Source organism: Varroa destructor, unplaced genomic scaffold (genome assembly GCF_002443255.2).
Source record: "Varroa destructor unplaced genomic scaffold, Vdes_3.0 BEIS01000007.1, whole genome shotgun sequence".
NCBI lineage: Eukaryota > Metazoa > Arthropoda > Arachnida > Mesostigmata > Varroidae > Varroa > Varroa destructor.
The window spans coordinates 25076020-25100289 of NW_019211460.1; the positions used below are offsets into that span (position 1 = coordinate 25076020).

General features: G+C 44.8%; 1 protein-coding gene across 4 annotated transcripts in view; it reads right to left on the minus strand.

Annotated features, from left to right (window-relative positions):
* The window catches only part of LOC111255035 (uncharacterized), a 564494-nt gene extending 540382 nt beyond the window's left edge, over positions 1–24112 (minus strand). The window contains exons 1-2 of one of the 4 annotated variants that reach the window (XM_086974533.1): positions 23899–24112; positions 381–771 (exon numbers count right to left, since the gene is read on the minus strand). In XM_086974533.1, coding sequence (XP_086830659.1) covers positions 381–771; positions 23899–23905 — 398 coding nt within the window. In that variant the 5' untranslated portion in view covers positions 23906–24112. Of the gene's footprint in view, positions 1–380; positions 772–914; positions 1444–3214; positions 3243–13820; positions 17455–23898 lie in introns of those variants that run through there. The other 3 variants (XM_022816680.2, XM_086974532.1, XM_086974531.1) reach the window with 3 other exon arrangements.
* Positions 24113–24270: the final 158 nt, after the last annotated feature.

Below are 24270 nucleotides of genomic sequence, written 5' to 3' on the forward strand. Positions count from 1 at the left end.
TTTTCCTTGTTCTGTCTCACTTCTCAAAGGTTTCCCTTGAGTCTTCACAGTTGATCCCGGCCCGGTAAAACTGTTGTTGGTCTCATAGATAAGCCAGCGTCAGATTCGCTGTCATATCTATAAGAGCAAAAGAAAAACTGACGGCAGCCTAACAATACTGAAGCTAATGTCGTCGCTGAAACAAACTCAGAGGCAAACGTTCCGATTCATTTGACTCTCTCTAAGTAATCAGAATTATTATTGCCATTGTTTTGCTCTTTTGTCTGTTTCTATCTTTATATTTTATCAGCTTTCGATCGGTGATAAGTCAAACACAGCCGTTTTCTCCTTACTTGGAAAATAGCTCATATATGAGTTTTTAGACATATCGACATATTTACCTGTTTCCAAGAGGCTTCTTAGCTCGTGCCCTTCTGCTGACGCGGTGCGGAACAGCTTGAACAGATTCCGTGTGGTTCTTGATTGGCAAGACGGACAGGGCGGCAACAGGACTTCCTAGCTCAAGGGAGCCGGGGTGGCCGCTATGGCTCACCGGGGATAAAGCGCGTCCAGATACGACGGCAACGCTGGCAATCGGTGCGTGAGAGCCAGGGTGGCTTGAGTGGGTGTGAGTCACCACGGAAGAAACCGGCGTGCCTGTGGTGGTCGCAACGGAGGAAGGCGCGCACAGAGTCACGAGCCCGCCGCCGCCAGCAATGCCACCGCCGCCTCGATCTGCACCCGCTCGTACGCCGCTCGACGCGACTGACACGGCATAGCCATGCTCAGCTTCTGCAAACAAACACGAACAGGAGTTAGACCAGAAACTAACGAACTGACACTGTTGCATCGGTATTAATAGGATGATGAATGATGCGACGCAGGTACGAAAATCACGGCGTGAATATTATATACGCACCACCGTGATAACTAACCAAAAGCCACAGGTACTACTAAACAACGAATTTGACTCAAGATTTCGTGCATTGTGTTATTTCTTTCGTTGATCGCGTCCCATCCTGCCCCTCATACAGCCGTCTCTCTTGTAAATAGCCAGGCTAATTTAGGTAGATAGTTATTCTCATTGGAGGCTTTCCAAAAAACCTCTAGAATTATCTGTGCTCAGCGAGGCGCTGCTTTGCTACAGTAGGACAATCTCTGCAATTTTCCTTGTATATGTCTTTGTAACTCTGTGATTTTTGTTCATAGCACTCGACTGTGACCCCAAGTTGTCTATTTGGCGGCATACAAACGCCCCACTGGGTTGCAGCAGCAGCGGCAGCTAATTGCTATTATCCTTTTTGTCGTCTGGCGGTTATCGTCATCATGATCAACGTGATCAGCGTAACTGTCACCTCTCATAAGAGTCAGCACTACTACCGCTGTTGTTGTGGTCTCTATCTTTCTGTGCTCGGGGGCGCTGTATCTGCGCGAATATAACGGTGTGACAATGTCGCTAATCAGTTATCGGGCTCTTTAACATCCCCACATATCTTTTCCAATGATGCTGTCATGGCTGCCGCCGCCATTGCCGATTCCGATGTCGTTGCTGCTGCTGCTGCTGCTACTACGACTCCATAGCGTTCGCTCTCTGTCGTAGATTACTACTGCCACTACCGCCGCTGTAGCCGTCCGTCTCTATATGCCCATTCATTCTCTATAGTTGGCTAGCTATTGAACGCATGCCGTCCATCAGCATTGTGACCAGCGTGGCGTCAGTCCGCGACAGCGGCAGTCAAACCCGAACCGCCGCTTCCGCTGATATTAACGCTGTTGCTCCTGTTGTTCCTACATCCACTGGCCGCTCTTCCGCCCTTTACCATAGGGTGTTGCCTAGCTTTTTGCTTTGCATCGTCTAACCTCGTCAGCAGATGAGCCAATTCCGATCGTTCTTCTCATCGGCTGCTTAGCTAGGGGCCGACGACGGTTTGCTACTGCTGCCGTTGCGACCACTGCACAATTTTCCTTTGTCCTACCCTCTAATGGGCTCTCAATTGTTGCGCAATTCCGGCTGCGATCACTCGAAAGCCCGTACCGCCATTGCTACACTATATCATTACTAGATCAACTGTTACAACTAACTTAATGCAATAGCACGCAATGACGGCTTCATCAATGTGTAAACGCGGCCTGTATCTCTCTGTGTCTTCGCGAAAAGTTAAGGTTGTTTAGTCCGGTGTGTAGTTATTGTTGTTGTTGCTACTGCCGCCGCTGCTGTGGTGACTATTATAGTCAGTCTCGTTGTTAACTTTTGTCCTACGTATTTGCGGATCACCTCCAATTCAATCCTGTGCAGCTCTGTTCAGCCGGTGCGTCCTAATGGTAACACACAGGCCAAACAGATCATCCTATCAATGTCACTACTGACGCCACCGTTGCCTGGCACTACGATGTCTTTCCAGAGAGGCATGCGAGCACATCTGCCTGAGATGCAGCTAAAGTGGGGTTGGAATTATTCTGCTGGAACGTTTCGCTTCCCCTTCTACTAGTCGTCGACCCCTTTTCTCCCTTCAGGTTCAAGTTTACTTCATTCTCGCGGTTACAGCTCATATACGCTATCTGCCGCCAGCTCGACTTGCTGTGCCCGCCAGCTCGACTTGCTGTGCCCGCCAGCGTTGCCTTGTGGGCTCTACTCATATCATTGTTTCTATCGCCCTACCCTCGCTGATCTATCAGTCGATCTATAATTGGGGTCACTTTTATCGTTGTCGCCGGCAGCGTCCGTGCGGATACGGTCTATTTACCGTTATTTGCGCCCTAATGTGGCAGCCAGGCGTCCGATGCGTCTCTCCTGCTCTCCTCGAGGCATACAGAAAAAGACCGAGACACGGAGGGAGCCTATTGACCACTATTAGCTCGCGCTGGGAACGCGTTCCGTGTCTGTAGCCATCGTGGAAACTCTCGTTGCTGATGTTGAAGCTGCCGTTGCTGCTGCTACTATAGTCTATCTGTTTGGCAGCCGTCTCAGTGTCTGTTTGTCACACCGAGAACGCTGCCGCCGCGGTTAGCGTGTACAGTTAGATGGCCTGTTTTACGATTGCATCTCTATCGTTCCTGCCTGCCGTCTCAGGGACAGTCCTAGTCAAGCCAACGCAAACGATACCCACAGAGCGTTTAGGAGAGGATGGAATGAGAGAAAAAAGGCGAGAGGGCAACGACGAGAACACGCACGCCACACAACTCTGTAGTCACCTTGGACGACTGCCCATTTGCCAATCACGACTGCGAACGTTACCTGTTACCCACATATCAAGCGCTCATACAGGTTCACGGACACAAACGCACACGCATTACAAACTGTACAGAGGATAAACACACACTGAAACGAACGCTTGCATAAACCACCGTTCACGTACAGTTGACAGCGAAGACTCGGTGGCCTCACTTATTTAGAGTTTCTACGTCCCGTCTGTCCCCGTTGGATGACAGCGTGCCGTTTGACATCTCCAGACAGTAGTGTTTTGCCGGCAACGAACTCCCCACAAGAAGCTTGGCAACTGGAGGCAATATTTGAATTGGACTTGTAGAAAAAACAGAAGTGTAATATAAGAGTGTTCGCAGTTTGAGTCTGCCTTTCATATGCGTTCGGAAGGGCATACGCGTTATAAATTGGCGACTAAAATAGCGATAAAATACTACGATGCAGGCAACAATAATATCATGTGGCTATAAATGGCTTGAGTGAAGGTGAGGATAGTTGAACGATCCCCGAACTGTAAAATTCTGAGTCGTGTTAGGTTAGATATACGTAGTATTTAGCAGATAGGTATCAAGGCCTCGGAGCTGTCAATGGTTTCTGCCGGTACCGAGACCGATGACATGCTACATCGCCATCATTATATGTGGCCTGTGGCAAGATATTCAAATTCAGTTGGTCAACCGGACTAGCTCTGCCTATGCGCTATTATTTACACGTAGTGTAAACATGCGTAGAATAATGAACACATACTTGACAAGCTATTCAGTCATGTCAACGATTCACTAACATAGTAGAACGAGCAGCTTGACCTCTCCAATCGCGTTTCAAAAATCACTGGCATCAAACATGGCGTTCTTTTTTCTAGCTTTTAATATTAGCACTCGACATATAGCGCATGTTGCTTCGGCTCTTGACTACGACTGTTAATCCAGCGTACAAGGAGAACGGCTGAAGTGACGGAACAACGAGCGTAACAAGTGGGGCTTCGATTGCTGCGCTGAGCTTCAGCACTGCCACTAGAAAATTAGACCGTTCCCATCCCGCGTTATTTTTCAAAAGTTTGTGACCAACCCACAGCGCCATTAGATTAAACGCGCCTAAATTCGAACATGATCTTCGAATAAACCATGGACTTGACAGCAAAAGAGCTGCTGAAGTCTTCCTGACATTACGTACGCGGACCAGTCAGGTCATCAACCATATTTTACCCTACCCTAGTGGGAACTAGACTACAGACCATATTCCCGCATAACAAGCTTGACATCATTGGCTGGCCATACATCATTCATAGGCGTAAAAGTTCAACATAAAAATTCGAGTTCGCTTAACTCTAATTAATTCGGTCGAATTAGAAATTTTATAAAAACTTCTACAATTAAGGACACAAGCTGTAGGCGTAGACGGATATGACGGAATTTCAAAGATGAGATGATTCAACGTGTAATAGATGTATGGAAAGAGAAAAAGTGAACGAACAGACAGTCTTGCGAAAGTTCGCAGAATAAATAATATCTATCTATCTATCTAAACTATTATCTAAACGGCTGGCCCTTTCCAGTATGAACCGATTTCAATCGATCTATCGGACGAATCGCCAGCCTGGTAAACTGATAAGTTTACCTAGGTAAGCACACACCTCGTGACGCCCAGAAAGCAGCGTACCACAAAAAGAGAGAAAAATGTTGCCACTGCAATGAGATTCGTGTTAGCAACACATTGCAAGCTGCGTAGTTGGTAGAACTCAATAAAAAAAAAACTACGTTATACAAACAAATTGTAGCAGCGACCCGCGATCTCTCTAGTGGCAAAGCAGCAATCCGCGTTCGGCCGAGCCGCACTGTCAGCACCCGGAACTATCCCAAATAATTGTAAATAAATCCTTTTGAAATATTATCAGTTTGGTCTAGTTCCCATTCGACAGGATCTGTTGTTCGATCGGTTCCTCAAGGCACAATACAGAAACAATCGACCATTGCCACCAGCTAACGAAACGTAATTCTGTGCTGTCACTTGCCAGGAAAAATACGAAGCGGTAAGAAAAGACCTTTGTTGCATTATTCCGCACCGATAGAATATCGTCCACCACAAATGTCAGTTAGCTAATCAGCTTAACTAAACACCGATAGATAAGCAGGCGAACACTTGAAGAAATCCAACTAGTATAAAAACGGGAGTATTTTTTTTTTCGAATAGATACAACTGTACCGCGGGCCAGTGTTATTTACACTGAGCCAAGACCGGTATAATAGTTATATAAATCAATTAGAAATATTTTCTTCACATGTTGTGGATACTCTATGCACCTGCAGGGTATGCTAAAATACTACCAGTCGAGCGTTGTATACTTCAACGGATTTCGTGTCGATGTCAACACTAGAGCACCAAACAGACTCACCGATCACTGCTGTCCGCAAAGGGGCAAAACGTTTCGCCGAGAAAGTGTTGCTTACCAACTGTTTTTATTAGTATGGTCAATGGAAGCTCATAAAGTCAACAAACGAAAAATTACCTTTCGTCCCCGGCCACCAAACCCCTTGACGTGATCTATTGAACCTTAGTATTTGTAACTATACATTCGTTAGAATGCAAGAGCAGAGTGAATATAAGCCAACATGTCTTCCTTCACTTTGGCGTTCTCATCTCGACATTCAGGCATTCAGGTGTTGCGGCATACACGTTCAGTTTGTTGTCCTGACTTGTTAGAAGGGACGCCATCCGTTAAAAGTGGCAGCATCTCTTACAATCGTTTTTTTCGTTTGGCCGACAGACCCACCGAGCAAGCATTATCTCCGTGTAGGCCCAATAATCCCGCCTGCTATTGCCAACAAGACCATTGCAGCAACCAGCAATAACGCAACTAGCGTTAACTGGCAACTGCCCACAACAGCACGGAAAGTCCTCGTCGTTTTGGTCAACGTCAGCGCCATCGTAGTCACCGAGTCGAGCTTACACTGCGCCGGCCATCGAACAACGACGGCGACGGCGGCGGCGGCGGCGGCGTTTACATATGCCATAGACCTATATATGCAGTTAAAAGGAGGGGGTTTGGGGAGCGATCACAGCTCGATGGCCAATGACTGCTGCTGTATGCGGACATACTCTAACGCTGAGAACGTGGACTAGAGATAGTTGGCACGAAATAAGATATTGCCATATATAAAGTATATAGGCATATGTTGAGTAGAGAGCATGTTCACATTTTCCGTCAGTGACTGCCTGGATGACCGATTAGTTGGCCCATCGACCGCTGACCATCAGTCTGAAGGACCGACGTTTGTTCCCCTGTTGTTGTTATCTGCTGTTCCGTTTATTTGTGTTTGCGTGTAATTGCTCTCTGCGCGAGAACTGTCATTGTGAGTCCTGCTGGGCGACGACGGTTCGCGGTGCATACGATCTTCTGCCCACTGGCGCAGATGCTGATTGAGCGAGTGCCGCTTGAGTGCAGTCGATATTGACGTCTCCGTTTTGCGATATATCATACATACACAGCATATAATACATCACAGCATATAAAATAACATGTGCAAAGGTATCCACCGTGACACGGCGTATCGATGCTGGGAATGCTATTATAAGACGCGATTGTGTCGCTGCTAATATTAACGTAATTGCCTTCGATAGACATTACTGCTAGTACAACTGACGCTACCACTGGATCAGGGTATGTGCTGTGACTAGGAGTATCGCCGAAATTGTCGCCGCCGCTGGCACCGCTACGCTATAGTTATGGCAGTTAGTTCTACTGGTGACTTGTTTCTTTCTATCTGTAATATTTTCGTCCCATCCCTATTCTGGCCAGTTTCATTGTAACTAGAAGTCTGCGAAAGAACAGACATCACACAACCACCGCTGTTACGGCCACCGTCGCAGCAACAACTCATCGAGAAACAGGAAGAAAAAGCTGTTGTAGACACATGGTTGGCGAAAACGGGAGAGAGAACAGCGACCGGTATAACGGCTGCTGTTACCGCTATCACGGCGCGCCGATGACAACGAGTGGTACAAGTAAGGGCAACAACCTTCCTTGTCGACTTACGGACAACGAGAGGGCGAAGACAAATGAAGACGAAGAATAGATGGAAGGATGAGAGGGACAGAGAGAACCTGATTGCAATAACTAAACGTCCTACTAACTAGGCAGAGATGAGAAATTGCTGTCGCATTTTGAGGTGTTAGCACAGGCTTGCTTTCTCTACTGTTTCCAGTCGTTGTGTGTGCCGTTGTTTTGCTTCTGTGGAAAGGAAGCGGTGGTCGCTCGCTCGGTAACAGCCATAAGCTGGCTACGGCGGCGACGAATATTCCTTACGAATTACACATCTCGATAGACAATTACGAGTCTATATGGTCTATAGATGTTTATGCTTAACCGTTCGGCCATTTCAGTGTATATTGGAACAGCAGACCAATTGAATGAAGATGGTCCCACAACAAAGGCGTCCCAGCCAGTCTTGCCGAGCGACCCAGCACGCAACTATCTGCTACCGAAAAAACGCAGCATCAGCACGGGCTGTCCCTTACATAGAGCTCTTGCCAAGCACACGCTTCCCGTCAAGAAACTGTTTATTAGCTAAATGTTGCTGGCTGCATCAAACTTTTTTTTATTATTTGTCGAGCTTCATCGTCGGTTTTTTTGATACCTTTCCATCATTATGAATTTCCAGCATTAGAAACAGCGTATGAATTCAGCACTGTCTTGTCTTAGCAGACGCACAGACAAGACCAGCCAGCGCCTCTGGACAGACAGCAGCTTTAGAAATTAGCCGACAGCTTGCCATCTAAACTAAACGAATATTTGTCCAGACATGATAGTGGAAAACTTTCTACCAGCCATTTGCCCAGTGTCTATCTTTTGCCTAAAATCCCCTAACCTCTTTTTTTTTCACCTGGCTCCATTATGTCTATAGACCACAAGTTCGTACACCATGTCCAGCCTCTGCCGCATCTCGAAGCATACTCATTCATGTATACACAGCTAAAAGATTGTTTTTTTGTTTTCTTATTTCTCCCAAATTAACACACTTTTGCTATTTACTGTACAGAGCATTTTACGAGCATCTAGAACTAGCGTGCGTCATCCCTCTGTCGACGAACATAAAGTGTCGCTCTGTATGCAGATAAATATCTGCATACCCGTAGAGCATTGCTTGCTGTAGAAGTCTACATGGCGTTGTCAAATAGCCAGCCGGTCGTTGATTGAAGCTCTCAGAGCTCGGTCGGGCTAAAACGGGAGCTCCTACTAGGCAAGCCATTTTCGCTGCTACCTCCGTTGAAGGCACGATTAGTAGGCTCATTCGCTCGTTTAAGGACTGTATCAACGCTATTGTCGCTACCATTAAGGGAGGTGATGTGCTTACGGTGTTATGCCGTATATGAGTCTGTGACTCTATTGGATAGATCAGTGTGTATGTGCGAAAATAATGTTATGATGATTATTATACGGCTTCATAACTGATGATGCGCTCAGCTCTATCTATAAGGCTAAATATTATATATGGAAAGACCGGCAAAGGCATACACTAGCAGCAGCATTAGCAACAACAGGAACAGGCTGGCATCGCTCAGAGGCCGGATCCTAGAGTCCATAAAGGCTCAAATGAATATCAATGTTATAGCTAACATCTTTCGCTATCAGCGTCTACTAAACGGCCATGTCCTGACTGTGGCCAGCGGACCACGCCAGACGAGACTAGAGTAAAACAAGTTTTCGTCGTCAAACGTCATTGCCATCTTCGTTCTTTTGTTGTCATCATGTGCTTCAGGCTACACCCTTCTTCTGACGCTGACACCACTGTTGCTTCTTCTTCCTCTACAGCCCACTCACTTGGAATGATCCATACTCAGTCGGCTACGCTGGCTGTACGATAACGTTACAAGTACACGACGAGTACAACTACAATACATTACAGCCCATTTTATTTACTGATAGGTATGCAGCATTTACGGGTGTCGCAAGTTGCACCATACATGGACGCACCTAGGCCGAAAAGTTGTACGTAAAACTAGCCGAACAATCTGGAATACCTTGTTGTTGAGCTTAACGCAGTAGGGATGTCGTGTATACATATCGTACTATTATTTACTAGCCTTGTGTAAACTACTGGCAATCTGCACTATACGAAGTGATCACAGGCGGCGACAGGTAACCACCGGCGCAAAGTCGGCCGTGAAGTCAAAAGCAGTCAGTCAGTCAGTCAGCATGCAGTCTATTTGTTACTTGAGCTGCTGCTATATATAATGGTACGGAACTATAGTCCTGCGGCTCCCTGGCCAGTAGTAACTTCTGTCCAGAAGCACAGACCGTCGACGGAAGGAGAACGCGCGAAGCGGAGGGAACCGCGGCTACGAGCTGAAAAAGCAGCTTACTCCCTCGTGAGTAGGTATAGCGCGCTCAGCTGCTCACAGGCTCAATCACTTGTAACCATTCTATGCTGGCGCAACAGCTCGGGCAAGACTAACTAAGAAACAACAACGGCAACGAGAAAATCAATTAGTGATATGTACCATCGTGGCAAAGCAGGTCGAAAGGGGTTGTCGGCCTGGCCGGCCTTTTCATATCTCCACAATATTACGCACTAGAAGTATAAGGACGATATGTGCAGATGATTACAGTAAGAGGCTGTTGTTATCAAAGAGGATTGACAATGGTAAATTACAGTTGAGTAGACGCTGAACCGAACGGATTTGTCCTTTTTGCCTCGAAGCCAGAACTACTCTTAGTTAGGCGAAAATGTTACAGCTCGAAAAAGAAAAGAAAGAGAAACGGTACCAGATGCTTGGCAGGAATTTTGCGCTGCATATGAGACAGGTGGCCATTTGTATCCGGTAACCCGTATATCACCAGATGTAAACGTTAGCGTAGTTAGTTAAAAAACAAAAAGGGTATAAAAATCAGGTCATTTCAGTCAAGAAACGGACACAAACATCAAAGCATATGAAATAAGTAATATATGTGTCACGACAAGTGGTTGAACATGATATCAAAATAATTCAATCGTACGGTAGGTTCTCGCAGAGCTACATCCAGATATTCAAATACTTCCAGCAAAAATAATTCTATAAATTACATCCCGTTTGTGTCTGTGCGATAGCAAATAGTGAACGAAAGATTATTTCTTTGATCAGGCCTTTTTAAGGTCCAGTAGTGTATCTGCCCTGATTTTAGCGATTGATTGATTTTTTCAAAGAGGTAGTTTCTCCTTCTCCATACTGCTTCTTAGAAATTGGAAGGGTACACTAATATATCAGGTTCACAGGAACGTTTCTATGGGAGAGCAGTGTAGCATGACGGAACAATGACAATCAGATAGATTTTTAATTTTAGTTAGGTTGTATACAATGTTAACGAGTCGGATTGGTCAAAGTAACACCATATATATGGTCAGTAAACGGATTCATCAATAAAACTATTGACGTTTTACGAATATATAAAAAAAAAAGTGCTCACGAGACAGCAAATGAGCAATCGGCTATATATACATTAACAGCGCTCATGTGAAAGTTCGACAGGTTATTCCATTATATTTACAATCAAACATTATCTTTAATTAATGTATCCTTTCCTTAAACTTATAGATATATACTAGGCTATTATAGGAAATCTGTCTAACTTAGAATTTGCGACAGCTTTTCTCCCTAAAAAGTAAATAACAAACAAATCCCGCTCTAAGTAATAAATGGAACAGGCACCATGACCAAGGATTTTAAGCGAGCGCAGTTAACCACTAACGAAATTCTGATAAAAAAAATATACTTTTTTTATATATATACATCTTTTTTTACTGAATGACCTTGATAGTGCTTTGTGAATCGCAGCTGTTATATATATATATATATATATATATATATATCTGGGCTAGCTTCTAAATTTTGCGTCCAGCTTCTATCATATTATCGTCTGTCAAGCTGAGATATTGATTTTGAAAAAAATCTTCGCAGTTTAATCATCCACAGTCAATTAGGAAGTACTTAGGAACCGTTAATAATTAACACTTCATAAGGGCAACCATGTAATTAACTGAATTTCAAACATAAAAGATGCAATGATTTCATATAACAGAAGTAATAACATATGTACGCGCAGATGTTACTTAGAGCACTCGACTTCGCCTAGGCAAAGATGTGTCGCTTCTACTAGCGTTAATTGAATACGATACTTTGTTGCCCCCTGTGAAGTGCCCTATTCCTGCTGCCTGTATCCTTCGATCGTGCTAAATACAACGTGCTTTCTGCCAAGCTCATCAGCATCTTGGGACTTGCTGTTGATCACCGCCACATACGAGTAGAAAATCTCCAGTATCTAAGTGTCCGTTCGCTGCCTTTCGATGCCATCCCTTGGACCTGCTTTTTGGTCTGAGGTATCAGACGAGGTTTTGGTGATGGCACGAAGGTGATTGTCCGGCGGCCGTGAGTCATTCAGTCGGCTCCTTCATATTCACTACAGATTATAGAACTCACTGTTTGCCGAGTTACTCTGTCTGCCCCTTCGGCCCTGAGACCCTCCGCCTGTTTCCTAATTGACCGTACCATCGATTGGTCGATGCCTGTAGTCATCTTAACACATTAGCGATCGGTTCAATATTCCATGTTTTTTTCCCCATCGTCTGCTCGCTCACACTGCATATCGGTGTAAATAGCAGTAAGGGGGCAAAAAGGAAACGCCTTTTGCTCTCGGGAATGGCACGGGAAACCGTAGACACGCTAACGCACATGTTCACTCATTGAGAGATTCGCCTAGTTCAACTGCGCTTATACCGAAAGGGCAGATGTCCCGATGATGAGCTCGTTCGCTCACTCACTCATTCACTCACTCGCTTGCTCCCCATCGAGTTTTTTGTGCAAGACGCTTCTACATTCGTCATAATAGTTTGATGGATCTGATGTGTGGTGGGCTACGGATGATAGAAGTGATTTCCAGAGGCAAGGAACATCGAACACACTTGTTGGTAAGAACTGTCAGCTCATTACGGTGCTTGGGTGTACATGTTGGGGTTTGATGCCCAGGTCTTTGATTGAAAAACGGTTCTAACAAACACATCATGTACTGTCATCGGAAATCGGATATTACAGATATCGATAGAATTAAAATGACGTACTTCCTATTGTGCTGATAGCGTCGAATTGACAGACACTGAGATTAGAGAGCTGTGCAAAGACGCGTGTCCTTTTTCTCAAGTGAAGCTGATGCTAAATGAGTCATGAGAGTTTTCATTTCTTTCATGTTTCGATTTGGCGTTTATGTAGAAGTTGTATGGTACGCGGCCAATATGTGGGAATCGGAAGCGAAACATAGCTTCTGCACAAAAATTGTCTATTGCGACCTTTTTCTTCAATCGCAAGTACCGCAAAGAGGTGCGACCCTTTACGCAACCTAGATTTCCATACCACGGCAACATGATTCGATTTATACTTGACTCGTATCGTCGAAGTAGGTTGCAGCCACAGATTAGCTCCCTATGTATCAGGATTTGACGTCACTTTAATCGACGGTGTCCTGAATTTGTTAACGGCTAAAATAAAAATCGTTTCTAGATTCTCTTTTAGTACAAACTTATAGAAATCACGACACGCAACCCGTACGCTTGTACACATCGCATAGCAATCTTAAATCATTCACACTGTATTTATTTCCTACGGGTTAATTTCCTGGGCAAATCTAAGATTTTTTTCAAACGGCCGTCGTTTGAGATGCAGCACGACGCTCGACACGAAAAATGTCATAATTTTTTACCGTTAATTACTATCACCATCGCAACGCTAGCAACTTCTTTTCGATCTCAAATTCAAGCAGCGAACGAAAAAGATCACCCAAATGGAAACATCAAAATTCATCAAATGGAACTATTTATTAAAGTAAAAAATATCGAGGATTAAAAACAAATAAAACAAAATCATCACCGCTACATTATGCAATGTGAACTATTAACAACGAGCAAACAGATTAGATAGATGTCAGCCATATTTGAAATTCATTTGAAAAAAAAACCCAACATTCAGACGCGCCCATCCCTAAAAAAATGTCATATTTGTGTATAAAATAGAAACTTAAGTTTGATTTGAATGTAGAGAAACCTTTTCAATATAAAAATGAACAAATCTCTTATGCATGAGAGTGCTCAAGAGTGCGTCGATACGTAGAGAGTTTTATCATCATTACGCAATGAAATTTCCTTGGAAAACATATCGGTCGCGTACTTGAACCTCTTCGACCCGTCAAACTTAGCCCATTTTTAGAGTTTGGCTTATCGAATCGGGGGGTGTTCTCATCAAAAAGCCAATGTCAAATTTAGCATCGGTCTATATCCGAATCTTGTAAACTAACAACTTTTTGCTCAGTGACTCAAATTAAGTATTTATAAATTTACCCCCATCGTCACACGTGCATATTAGTTTTTAACAGAAAACGCCACAAAAAATGGTTTTCGCTTCGCAATTTCATTTCACTGAATGGAGGGTTCTAAGCGTGACGTCTCGGTACTACTAGCCAATGAAGTCCTTAAACCTGGGACCTCATGTTTTTTTTCGATACAACTTAATTTTGGGATGAAGCTTTGAATTAGATAAATCTCCCATTAATCAGTACGGTTGTTTTCTAGTGTCATTGCAATAGCGCAATGGGTAGGAGGTCGGTTCGACGAAAACTTACCTCTCTCCCGGCGGTCCAGGTACTCGGCCGCCTCCAATAACCATTGGATGCTCAAGCTCATGGCGTATTCCGTACCCGTCGGGTTGAGATAGTTTTCCGGCACTTCCCAGCGTTGTCGCAGGAAATTGTAACAGAAAAAATTTACTATGCACTGGAATAGTCCGTTGCACCGCACTGTGTGATTTTCACTGCAAATCCGTGATTTTTTCCCCCAAAATCAAATCCTTCGGTTCACATACAAAATTTTTTTTGTTTTTGTTTTTTCTTTATGAAAAACAATTCATAGAAAGTAAGCGTCCGCTGAATATGTATGCTATTTTGCAGAAATGCTGCCGATCCTGATAGGCTGAAAGGGAGAGACACTCGACGTTTTCAAGGCTTCATGCAGGCACGACGCTTCTAACAAACTTACGCAATAACTCCCACGAAATTATAGATTAACTTGGTGGACAACACGAACCAATCACGAATCACAACACACTCTTATTTTCTCACGGCGAAGGAACTCTGTAGTTGCTCTTGAGGTGCCGAGGGAGGGCTCTTAAGATTTGAGGGATGTAGAGGCTCTTTCTCGTTTTCTGTGCGAGATCCTAACACTTATCAACACCCAATCGCTGTGGGCCGCAGATATTATCGCTTTCAATCGATTCTATGTTAAACTTTTATTCCGATTATTCGGGCTCTTCTGTACAACGATAGTAAGTTGTCGCGATCATGATCATCTGTCTAACAAAAAGTAGATCAGCTACCAGCAGATGTACGATCGTGACGCTGCACAGACGCACGTCCAAATCACTTAATCGACGTCCTGACGGATAAAATCCCAAAGGTCGCGGAAAAAATGCGGTATTGTGCGTTCTGCAGCAGCGGCTACCGCAACCGTCGTAGATTACAGTGGACGCCGCGATGGCGTCGTCGTAGAAGCTGCTCTTAATTAATAACGTTGCCGCAGACCTGTTACGCAAGATTTTTTCACGTCCGCAACGCCGTTGTGGCCGAAATGCTAGAAGCGAGATACTGCTGGTACCATTCGTAGCCGTAGCAATAATTTACTTGACACGATCCGCTCTGCTCGCGGCGCTCGATAACGCTGCTATAGTAAAAGTAGCACTTGTAATAAAATTAGTAAGTGATTTGATTGATGATCAAGGATTTTACAGTTCAACCCAATAGACTCGTGGCTGATTTTCATGCCTCTTTTCACTGGTGTGCTAGCTTACCAATCACCACCATCAGCCTCAGTGGCAACAGGTAACACAGCAGGGAGATGCGGAACGACAATTCTGTTTCGAAAAATGCGATCTTACGAAACGATAATTCTCTTTCGTCGACCGGATGCTGTTACCATTGTCGCAAGCTACTTAATACCTCAATATGTGTTGTCGGTCCGGGCGTTGTAAATTCGTCGTCGATGTTTCTTTGTATCGGGGTGTTTGTCTCTCACAGTCGGCGGGTGTTTTTTTTATGTGGTAGTTACGTTTGCTGCTGCTGCTGCTGCTGCTGCTGCTGCGGCTGCTGCTGCGGCGGCGGCGGCGGTGGCCTCCTTGCTGACATTTGCTGTTGTTGTTTCACTTGCTTGGGCCGTCCGTTAACTTGTCTGTCATTGATTGCTTTCGGAACTACGGAGTATCCCTATTCTATTTTTCACAGCGCTGGTTATTTTTGCTGCTACTGCTGCTGCTGTACATTTGTTCGACTCGGTGGTTGCTGAGTCGGAGCGACTGCCCCGCAGTGGCAATCGTTTTCGAAGCAATTTTCGTGCTATTTTGCAGACTAGCAGCTGACAAGAACGAACAGTGTAGAGTATATCGGCCGCATTCTCCGAGACGTTGCCACTGAACACGTGTGTGGTGACGGCCGTACTAGTCTTCCATTGAATAGGTGACTTTCATTCCTGCGGTATCAGGCGATACGGCTGGCCGGCAAACTTACGGTAGGTGTTCGATTTACATAGTACACCGTGTTCGATCGCCGTTGCCAGCAACGTCACCACGATTACTGACGTTCGCTGACCACTGCTGCTGCCGAGATTATTGGCAAGTGGCAGTACTATCGCGGGGGCAGCGGCTACGTGTTGCCGAGTGTGGAGTGACTTTGCCTGCTAGAGCTAAGGCTGACAGCGGCCTTAAGGACTGTGCTCTGGTGGCAAGTGATCGCTGCTTTACTCGCTGTCGCGAGATGACGCTTGCTTACTTGCCTACCAGTTGCCGTCGCTGATGCTTGTCTCGCCTCAACGCGCACCACACTCACTTCGATAGCGGCCGATGCAGAGCGATGCAACAACGATATAGCCGGAGATGAACAAAAAGACACGGATAATCTCCTTGCTGACGCTGTTGCGTGGCTATTAGTGGCTAATTCTTGCGAGCTACTGCCAGCTCATTTGGAACTTTATGCTACTTTAAGTTACTCGTTCACTATTGCACTGAGCCCCGCTGACTGGCTGTCGCCAGAACAACTGACTTCGATTTCGCCGAACCGTCGTATCATCCAAAAGCAATTAGAGGTGATGACCGATCTTTTATTTCTCTAAGTCCAAATTTTCGTTTTACCACTAGTTGTCGATTTCAATGTGTAGCAGTTGTACACGTCCTCGTTGTAATCCTCGTTGCTGTGCAATACTTGCTAAGGTCGATAGATGGTAAGCTTGTTTGTTTGTTTGTTTGTTGTTGCTGTTGTATTGTTGTTGCTGTTGTGTTGTTGTTGCTGTTGTTGTGCTGTTGTTGTGTTGTTGTTGTTGTTGTTGTTTCACGTTTTCGAATTTTTCCTCCTACTCTAGCTTCCTCCTTCACTTTCCCAAATTTTAAAGCAGATCCTCTTTTTTACACACTTTCACATTGGCTCGTTCTTGGTCACTCTCTCACTCTCTCTAGCGGTCGCTCACTCTCTCTCTCTCTCTCTCTCCCTATCTCCCCCTCTCTCTCGCTCGTTTTCTCTTTCACTCGCCGATTTTTAACACCGCACTATTATCATTAACAAATCAATTAACACCAATCGGCACAATTGGTAATTCCTTGTCGCTGCTGTCGTATTTAGTTAGTAGTTACCGTCGCCAAGCTGTATATTGCTTCGCCATCGTTCTATACGTTGCACCCTCTTGCCTTGCCACTATTTCCTCTTTATAGTTCAGAAAACTTACTCCGTTGCGCTGTTGCCGATCTTAGTATTTCTCTACGAATAGATCGCGCTGTTGGTTGCGACTGATCTTCGCGCTTCGTGTTGTTGTTGTTGTTGTTGTTGTTGTTGTTGTTGTTGCTGTTGCTATTACCGTTATTGTAACTGTAGTCGCAGTCTGCTGTAATTCTCGTTATTTTGTGGTCTTACTATTCACTCCTCTTCGCTATTGTTACTATTCCGCCTCAGCCGGCCACTTTCCGACTGACTAACTGACTGACAAAACTGGGCATCCACAAACGCTAGATAGACGTTGAAACAGGCCGACAGTCTTGCCTTCCGATGCCCGAAAGCTAGCTACATAGAGAGTACAGACGTCGTAATAGTAACACTAGTAATAGTCGTCGTAGTGAAGCAGCAACTCCTGCTGTTCTTACTCACACACGACTGTGCAATACGTGCTCTCCACTCGCCTCGGCGAGTGCACAGCGCGCTTTGCCGCTCTGACAGCCCAGGAGCCGCGTGCCACAACGTTGGGAAAGGGCGGACACGTCACCCTACCCTTTCCTGCGCGCGCAGCTGAAAGCGCGAGGTGGTGGTCAGACGCTCGGCTCCCAACGCGTACCACGAGCGAGCGAGCGAGCGAGCGGGCGAACCCTCGCACTTACACCCACCGTCACCAACAACGTCGACACAATCAGCGGTGCTGTTTCGGCAGACGACAGCGTTGTGCGATACAGCCAGGTAACCTAGTTGTGCGCCGTTGTCGGAGCGCCAGCAGAGGAGAGGCCACGCAAGGCAAGGCAAGCTCGCGTAACCGCTAGCATAGCGCACAGTTATACGAGCGCGCGCGCGCGCGCGCACACAACACCCGCGCCCGTCGTTACACGGCCGCTGCCGCCGTCGGCGCTGCTACTGCCGCCGCCGCAATACACAGACAACAGCAGCAGAAAAGGAAGGAGCACAGAGCGCCGAGTAACGCGCTGTCATTCTTCGCTCAGCGCCGCCTGCTTCCTTGATGCCAGTCGGCCAGGCTGGCAACGAGCGAGTCTTCATTCCTGCTTTGTCAGTTGCTAACCATGGCGCCACACGCCGCTTTGTTTTGGGTGCTGCTTCTCACCACGTGCGCCCTTTCCTACATTTGGGCAATGAAAAGAGAAAGGGGGTAGTGGGCAAAACGGTGGCAGCGTGCTGCAGCAACGGTGAGATGGTGGTTCTCGCGTTAGTGCTGGCGGAAGACGATTGTTGGGAAAATGAAGTCTACCAAAGCTTCATGAGAACACAGCGAAGTCCCCAGCTAAGGAGCGCCCTCCTTGCCACAGGTCGGGTAGCAAGACAAGCAGGCAAACAAGCAACCAACCAAAGCAAAACAGAGTTTTCCTTAGACGCAGATAAGCAGTCGAACGACCCTTCTTTCTGCCCTTTCCTGCCACCATCAGCATCAGCATGGTTACTAGCACGGAGGCCACCAGTGGCACTGACATCCGTCTTCGAAGTTCCCCTTTTCCCTATTCCTCCCATCCCTCAGCTCCTCTTGCGTCTCCAAGTTCTCCTTCTGATTTTTTGGGGGCCGCTGCCACCTTCCTCCATAAGCCACTGCCATTCCTATATCCGCTGTGACTGCCTTTAACCATTTCTGTCTACAGCGCATGTGCCATCATCTATCGTGGCGAGCCTCCCTGCTTGCAGCAACATACAGTACGCACGTGACACGCCTGAGTTCAGAATTGAAATATATGCGTACACGAGTAGCTAGCGTTTCGCATACTAAGGTCCAAACGATAGCGAGTGTCGCTAAAAAAACAACGAAATATTCTATAGGAACAATTCTTGCATTGACGTATACTAATAATGATAGTAACTCGCCCGCTTGGTAATGCACAGGCGTTTCTCACCCTTATCGCCTAGAAGATTAGTTATATTATAAACCTAGTACGCGACATATGCGTAGAGAGGTATAGTTCCTTAATTATATTTCTCATATGTACATTTGTACGGAGATTAGCACATTCTCAGGCTGTAGGTAACAATGTAATGTACATATGTAACTATTCGCAGTACGTTAGAATATCGTGCTTCTAGACACCGACGAACGCGACTCCTGATCCTTTCTATCGCTAATTTTTCATTCTATCTCTCTTCTTCTCTTTTTCCTGGCTCATCATATCCCCCGCCAGCTTTACGCATCACCGTTTTTCGATGGCGGAGGGACTTATCGATCCTGTTGCTGATTCTGTTATCTATGCTATTAGTGCCGATGACGTTGCCGGTGGCATCAGCTGTCAAGCCATCGATGGTTTTTCACACAAATGTCGTGCTTTCCTTGGGTTGTCCTCGCTTCCCAACAGTCCGGCTCCAAATGGACGAGCAGACGATTTATGAAGAAAAGCAAGGGGCACGGGACGGGGCAAGGAAAAGACTTTCTGTGTGGCGGTATACGCGCTAAAGCGCACTGCGCACGACATGGCCTGCAGCACACTCGCTTGCAAGAGCCACACGTCAGCAGTGGTGAAAACGGCGGTCGTGATGGTGGCGGCGATGCTGACGATGTGACAGAGGCCATTGCGCCGGCAGCAATAGTATCTTCTTCAGTGTCTTCCCTACGAAATGCGCCACGTGCGCTTCGCCTCGGTGCATAACGAAATGTTTGTTTGTTAGGATTCACTAGCGTTTGTCGGCCGGCAAAATGACAGATGGATGCGACGGATTCAATGGCTTATGGTCAAAGTCCGATGCACGCAGGATATAGGACTTATCGTCTCTTCCATATTATTAATCGAACAAATGTTCCTGAGCAGGTCCTTGTTGCAAATAATCACGTTAACAAAAGAAGCGAGTGAAGCATCAAATTATGCCTCAAATCGGAGCGTGAAGTGCTCTATAGCAAATGGCAGTTGTTGGTTTGAGATTAACACATGACATATAATGAACACAGAATAATGCTCGTAATAAGTAATTATCGTATACTACACGAGGTGCTGTTGAGTCGTATGTGCACCTTACGCTACATGGATGCATTAAATAGAACTTGAATCTATTTTTTTTATTCAGTTTAGTTACAGTTTTAATAATTCTAAGACCTTCACTTGACGAAGTACGCAGAGTAGGCACTTCTAAAAGTTGCTTTACAGAGTGAAGTAAGAGCGGTGTAAAGCAGAAAGGCTTAATTCTGGAGTACCTCCATATGCAAAGACACGGAATCCTTCCGGATGAAACAGTCTGGCACGGTTTGCTGTCTCAGAAACTACAACAAAGCGCAGAGACTTGTCAGGGTAAAAACATGAGTCAATGCTCTCGATTTTATCTGTAACAAAGTTGAGCTTCTGCGCACCAAAACTCTTTATACGTGAGTTCATTGTCCCGTTAGATCTTTCTGTTGATCCAAGAGGAGTCATGATTCACTTGACAATAGATGTACTGCATACGATCGCTTTCTATGGAATTGTCTCCATCAACGGGGTCGCGCATTCCATGTTAACATATGCATACACGCTAGGATATACATAGAATCGGAATGTATGGTCACTTGGCAGCAAATGATTTGCACGTAAATTTCATAAACATTATGTAGTATAAACCGTTTCTACATCAGAGTCGTAATTTAACTGAAGTTTTTATAGTAAGTTTCAAGTAACTTTTGTTGACAGCCTGTTACTCGTGTAGATATCTAGACATTTCATTGTTTCTTTGATTCTAGCCAGGGCAAAAGTAGCGGGAATATTTCAAGCGGAGTCATTTTTCTAGGAAGCATCTCTCGGCGGGAACTTCTCTCGTTGCTAAAAAATGTACCCACTTTTCATACGACGTTAGAGTCGTGATGATAAAATATTTCAAAACCAGTCTTTTTATTTGAATTACGTTCGACATACTGTTAACTTTTGAAGTTGAAGCCTTCAATGGGTTTAGCAAATCAATACATACGGAATTTCCACCTGTATATATTTTGAACAACTGATAACGAAGAATAAGTCAAAACCATCATTTATGCTAGAATAAAACTGGGACCAGGTCATCGATAAAAAGCATACGTAATAATTAATACCTTGTTATACCTACTATTTTACGGAATACACATATATAAATATCTATATATATATATCAACACATTGGATGTACTTATAAGTTCGACGGTATTATACTTCGGCAAATATACAGACGGCAAAATAAATACTTCGATAGCCGGGTAATCCAGGTTAACGTGAGAGCGCCTTTAAGTTTGAAATGATAGGTAGTGCTCTTTGTATCGCGAGACCCAGCTGTCCAAGTCAACCCGCTGGTAAATGATGAACGACCTCCATGAGTGATAAGATTAGTGTTCAAAAGGGCACACTTTCAAAATATATGGTGAAGCCCTTTTTCTTTAAAATAGCCTAACATCCGTTATAGGTGCATATTTATGCACGCAGTGCATGATCAGGCTAGCCTTTTCTAGACGTCTGTGAGTTAATGAACATGTCATCGAATTTAGAACGCAATGTCATCAACAATAGCGAAATGGTACTTACCCGTATTGGACGCTGGCAGCCTGAAATTAAGAACAGCGCTCGCCCGCCCTGCTCAGATGCTGATACTTTGCGTCTACTGCCAAATTATGCGTTATGTATAGATGCGCCTTGCGCGGGCTTATTAGAAAGAGTGGAACAGAAACGACAAATACGTCAAGTTGAAGGAATGGACCACCACTTAAGTTAAATGAACGACCGGTGTAAATCACGTACGAAGCAACTGATCTGGTGCTTCGCGTAGGAGAATAAGTCATTCTTAAATTAACCCAAAAAAGGATTGAAAAGATATAAAAAGTGCGCTATAAAAACAAAACAAAAAGGTAAGAAAAATTATAGAAATGCTACAGTAAAATGTTTCCTTATAGACGCGATGTCGTTAATTTGAAAACGCAAAGCAATCGTCAGCGCGGCCCTTGTGATGTAGATTCACACATGAAGGAACTTACAAAATGTTTCAAGTAGGAGCATGGCCTTAAGTAATGCGGCAACTCCTTCCGTACCCGCGGTAGCGAAGGAGGCAACGTATCTCCATTGTAAAGCCACATATATGTGTGGCAGTCTAGGTTCGAATCGGGGCGTAAAACAGTTTTTAAGGACAGCCAAAGGTGAATAGTTTGCATGTAAAATTGATACTTTACTTTTCCTATCTCTTTGAGCGCGTCCTTATGTTACCTTTTAACACAAGATGTGTTTCATTTTCGCGAAAAAATTTTGTCATTGAAAACGTTGACAACCGGCATAAGGGCACGCTCACTTACAACGTTATAATAATGTATAGAGAAATAAACGAAGCTCCACATGGATAATCATTGACGGAGGGAACAAAAGTTAGGCTGAAGGTAACACGTACTAATAGTTCTGAAAATGTGTAAAAAGAAATCTTAGAATGCAAAATTGTACAGTAACGCAATTTAGTTAAAAATAGATTGATCCAAAATTGTACATAATAACTTACAATGTTGTCTAGATGTTAATTTTTATCAGTAACGATGCGATCTAGCTTCACAAGTCTATCAGTAATTAAACTGTAACTTACATAGGATCATTTACGCGAATATGTGAATGTAGCTTTCCCAGAATTTGGTCGTCTACAGCTGGACTATGACGTATGACATAATTCAGCCACATACGAGCTTCATGTAGAATTAGAGAAGCTTATTAGATTTTCTTTTGGCCCCTAAATACTTTAAACAAGCGAACTTGCATAGTGGGCCGACATTGATCGCTGCATCACGGAACTCCATCAGCCTTACGCAAGGATCAATGGCACCGCGTGCTATGTCTGTTGGGGACATGATTTATCACCAAGACCCAGTTTGAATAGTTGAGCAAATACAATTTAACAAATACAATATAGGCATCTCTTCGAAGGCTAGCCTAATATGGCTCGCAAAGACTATTTATCGGTGAGCAAGAAGTGATTCAGAAACTGCCTTACATTGCACATAAGACGCATTCCGTCTATCTGCACTTTAGCCTCTATTGGATAATCGATATGTGGAACAGAACGGGACAACAAGCAATCCAAGAGGCCACGCCTGTTCTAAGGCCTAAGCATGATTACAATTAACGCGGCCTGAAGCTGGACGTACTGACTATTAATAAAATTAACATGATCACGCCAAAAAATAGCGTATGGGCTACGAATGTTGACTGAATCATATTTATTCAAGAGAAACACACGTATGTGGTAAAAGAATTGCTCTATTCTACCCCGTTTCTTACCTAAGGATAGCTGGGATGATTGAAACTCGAATGTTTCGTATAACTTTTTTGCTAGCAGACTGACTGCGCGTTTATGGGCGTCACATCTCAGAAGCAGTTAAGATGACCGATTGTTTCGCATGGCTCGGTCTATGGATCTAAAAAACTACGCCTAAACTAGGAACGAACGAATCTAATAGTCGTTTTTCAATCTAGGGCAATTTGTACCTGAAAGGCTGGGAGATGCTTGGCATGGACAGTTGAATATGTATCGGTTTGAAATTTCAACAGATCGAGCCATTGTGCTAGCAATTTATGTCGACTTTTCATACTACAATAAAGGATGCATGTTGGCATCTTTGCTGATTTCTCCAAAGTATAATTGACAAAAATCCTGTCTGGCCTAGGAGCAGGATTACGTGTGGCTAGCGAACACGGATCGTATTGAAAAACATGTTTAATCAAACTTTAGAAGCAGATTTGTCTGCCCAGCGTCTCATCATTACCACGTATACTAGACGATGTCCCCTATTCAGAAGCACAAACTTTAATACCATAAAAAGATCACGACGAACGCTTGGGACAGTACGCGAACAGCTCTGTGATGTCCTATAAGTATAGTTCAATGCATAGGCGACGTCCGGCAGCTTAGAACTCGCGGTTCTAGTCACGTCTCGACCATTGATTTTCGATAGTTCTATGCGATGAATTAACTACAGTACTGTGGGTTGGGATTTTTTGCGACTTTACCTTACCTTTCATTGGCAACGTTTCCGAATTGCAGCTCCAACGGAATCTGTTTCCTATAGATAACCTCGAGCCGAATAATTGTCACTCTACCGAGCAGTCTTAGGGCGTTCTTCTTAAAGTGTCTCACTGATTGGTAGGAACTTAGCGAATACTAATGGGCTATAGGGGTCGTGCATTTGCTGCTTAGAAACATGCCGAATCTGACGGTTACAGCACGTGCTTACGAAGCTTGAGGCTAGCGAACAACTCTCCCTTTTTCCTCCTTCTCCTCCTCCTCCTCCTCCTCCTCCTCCTCCTCCTCCTCTCTCTCTCTTTCTCTAACACACACACAGTCACGCTACGCAAACAAATACTCAATCACGCATTCTCAGAATTGT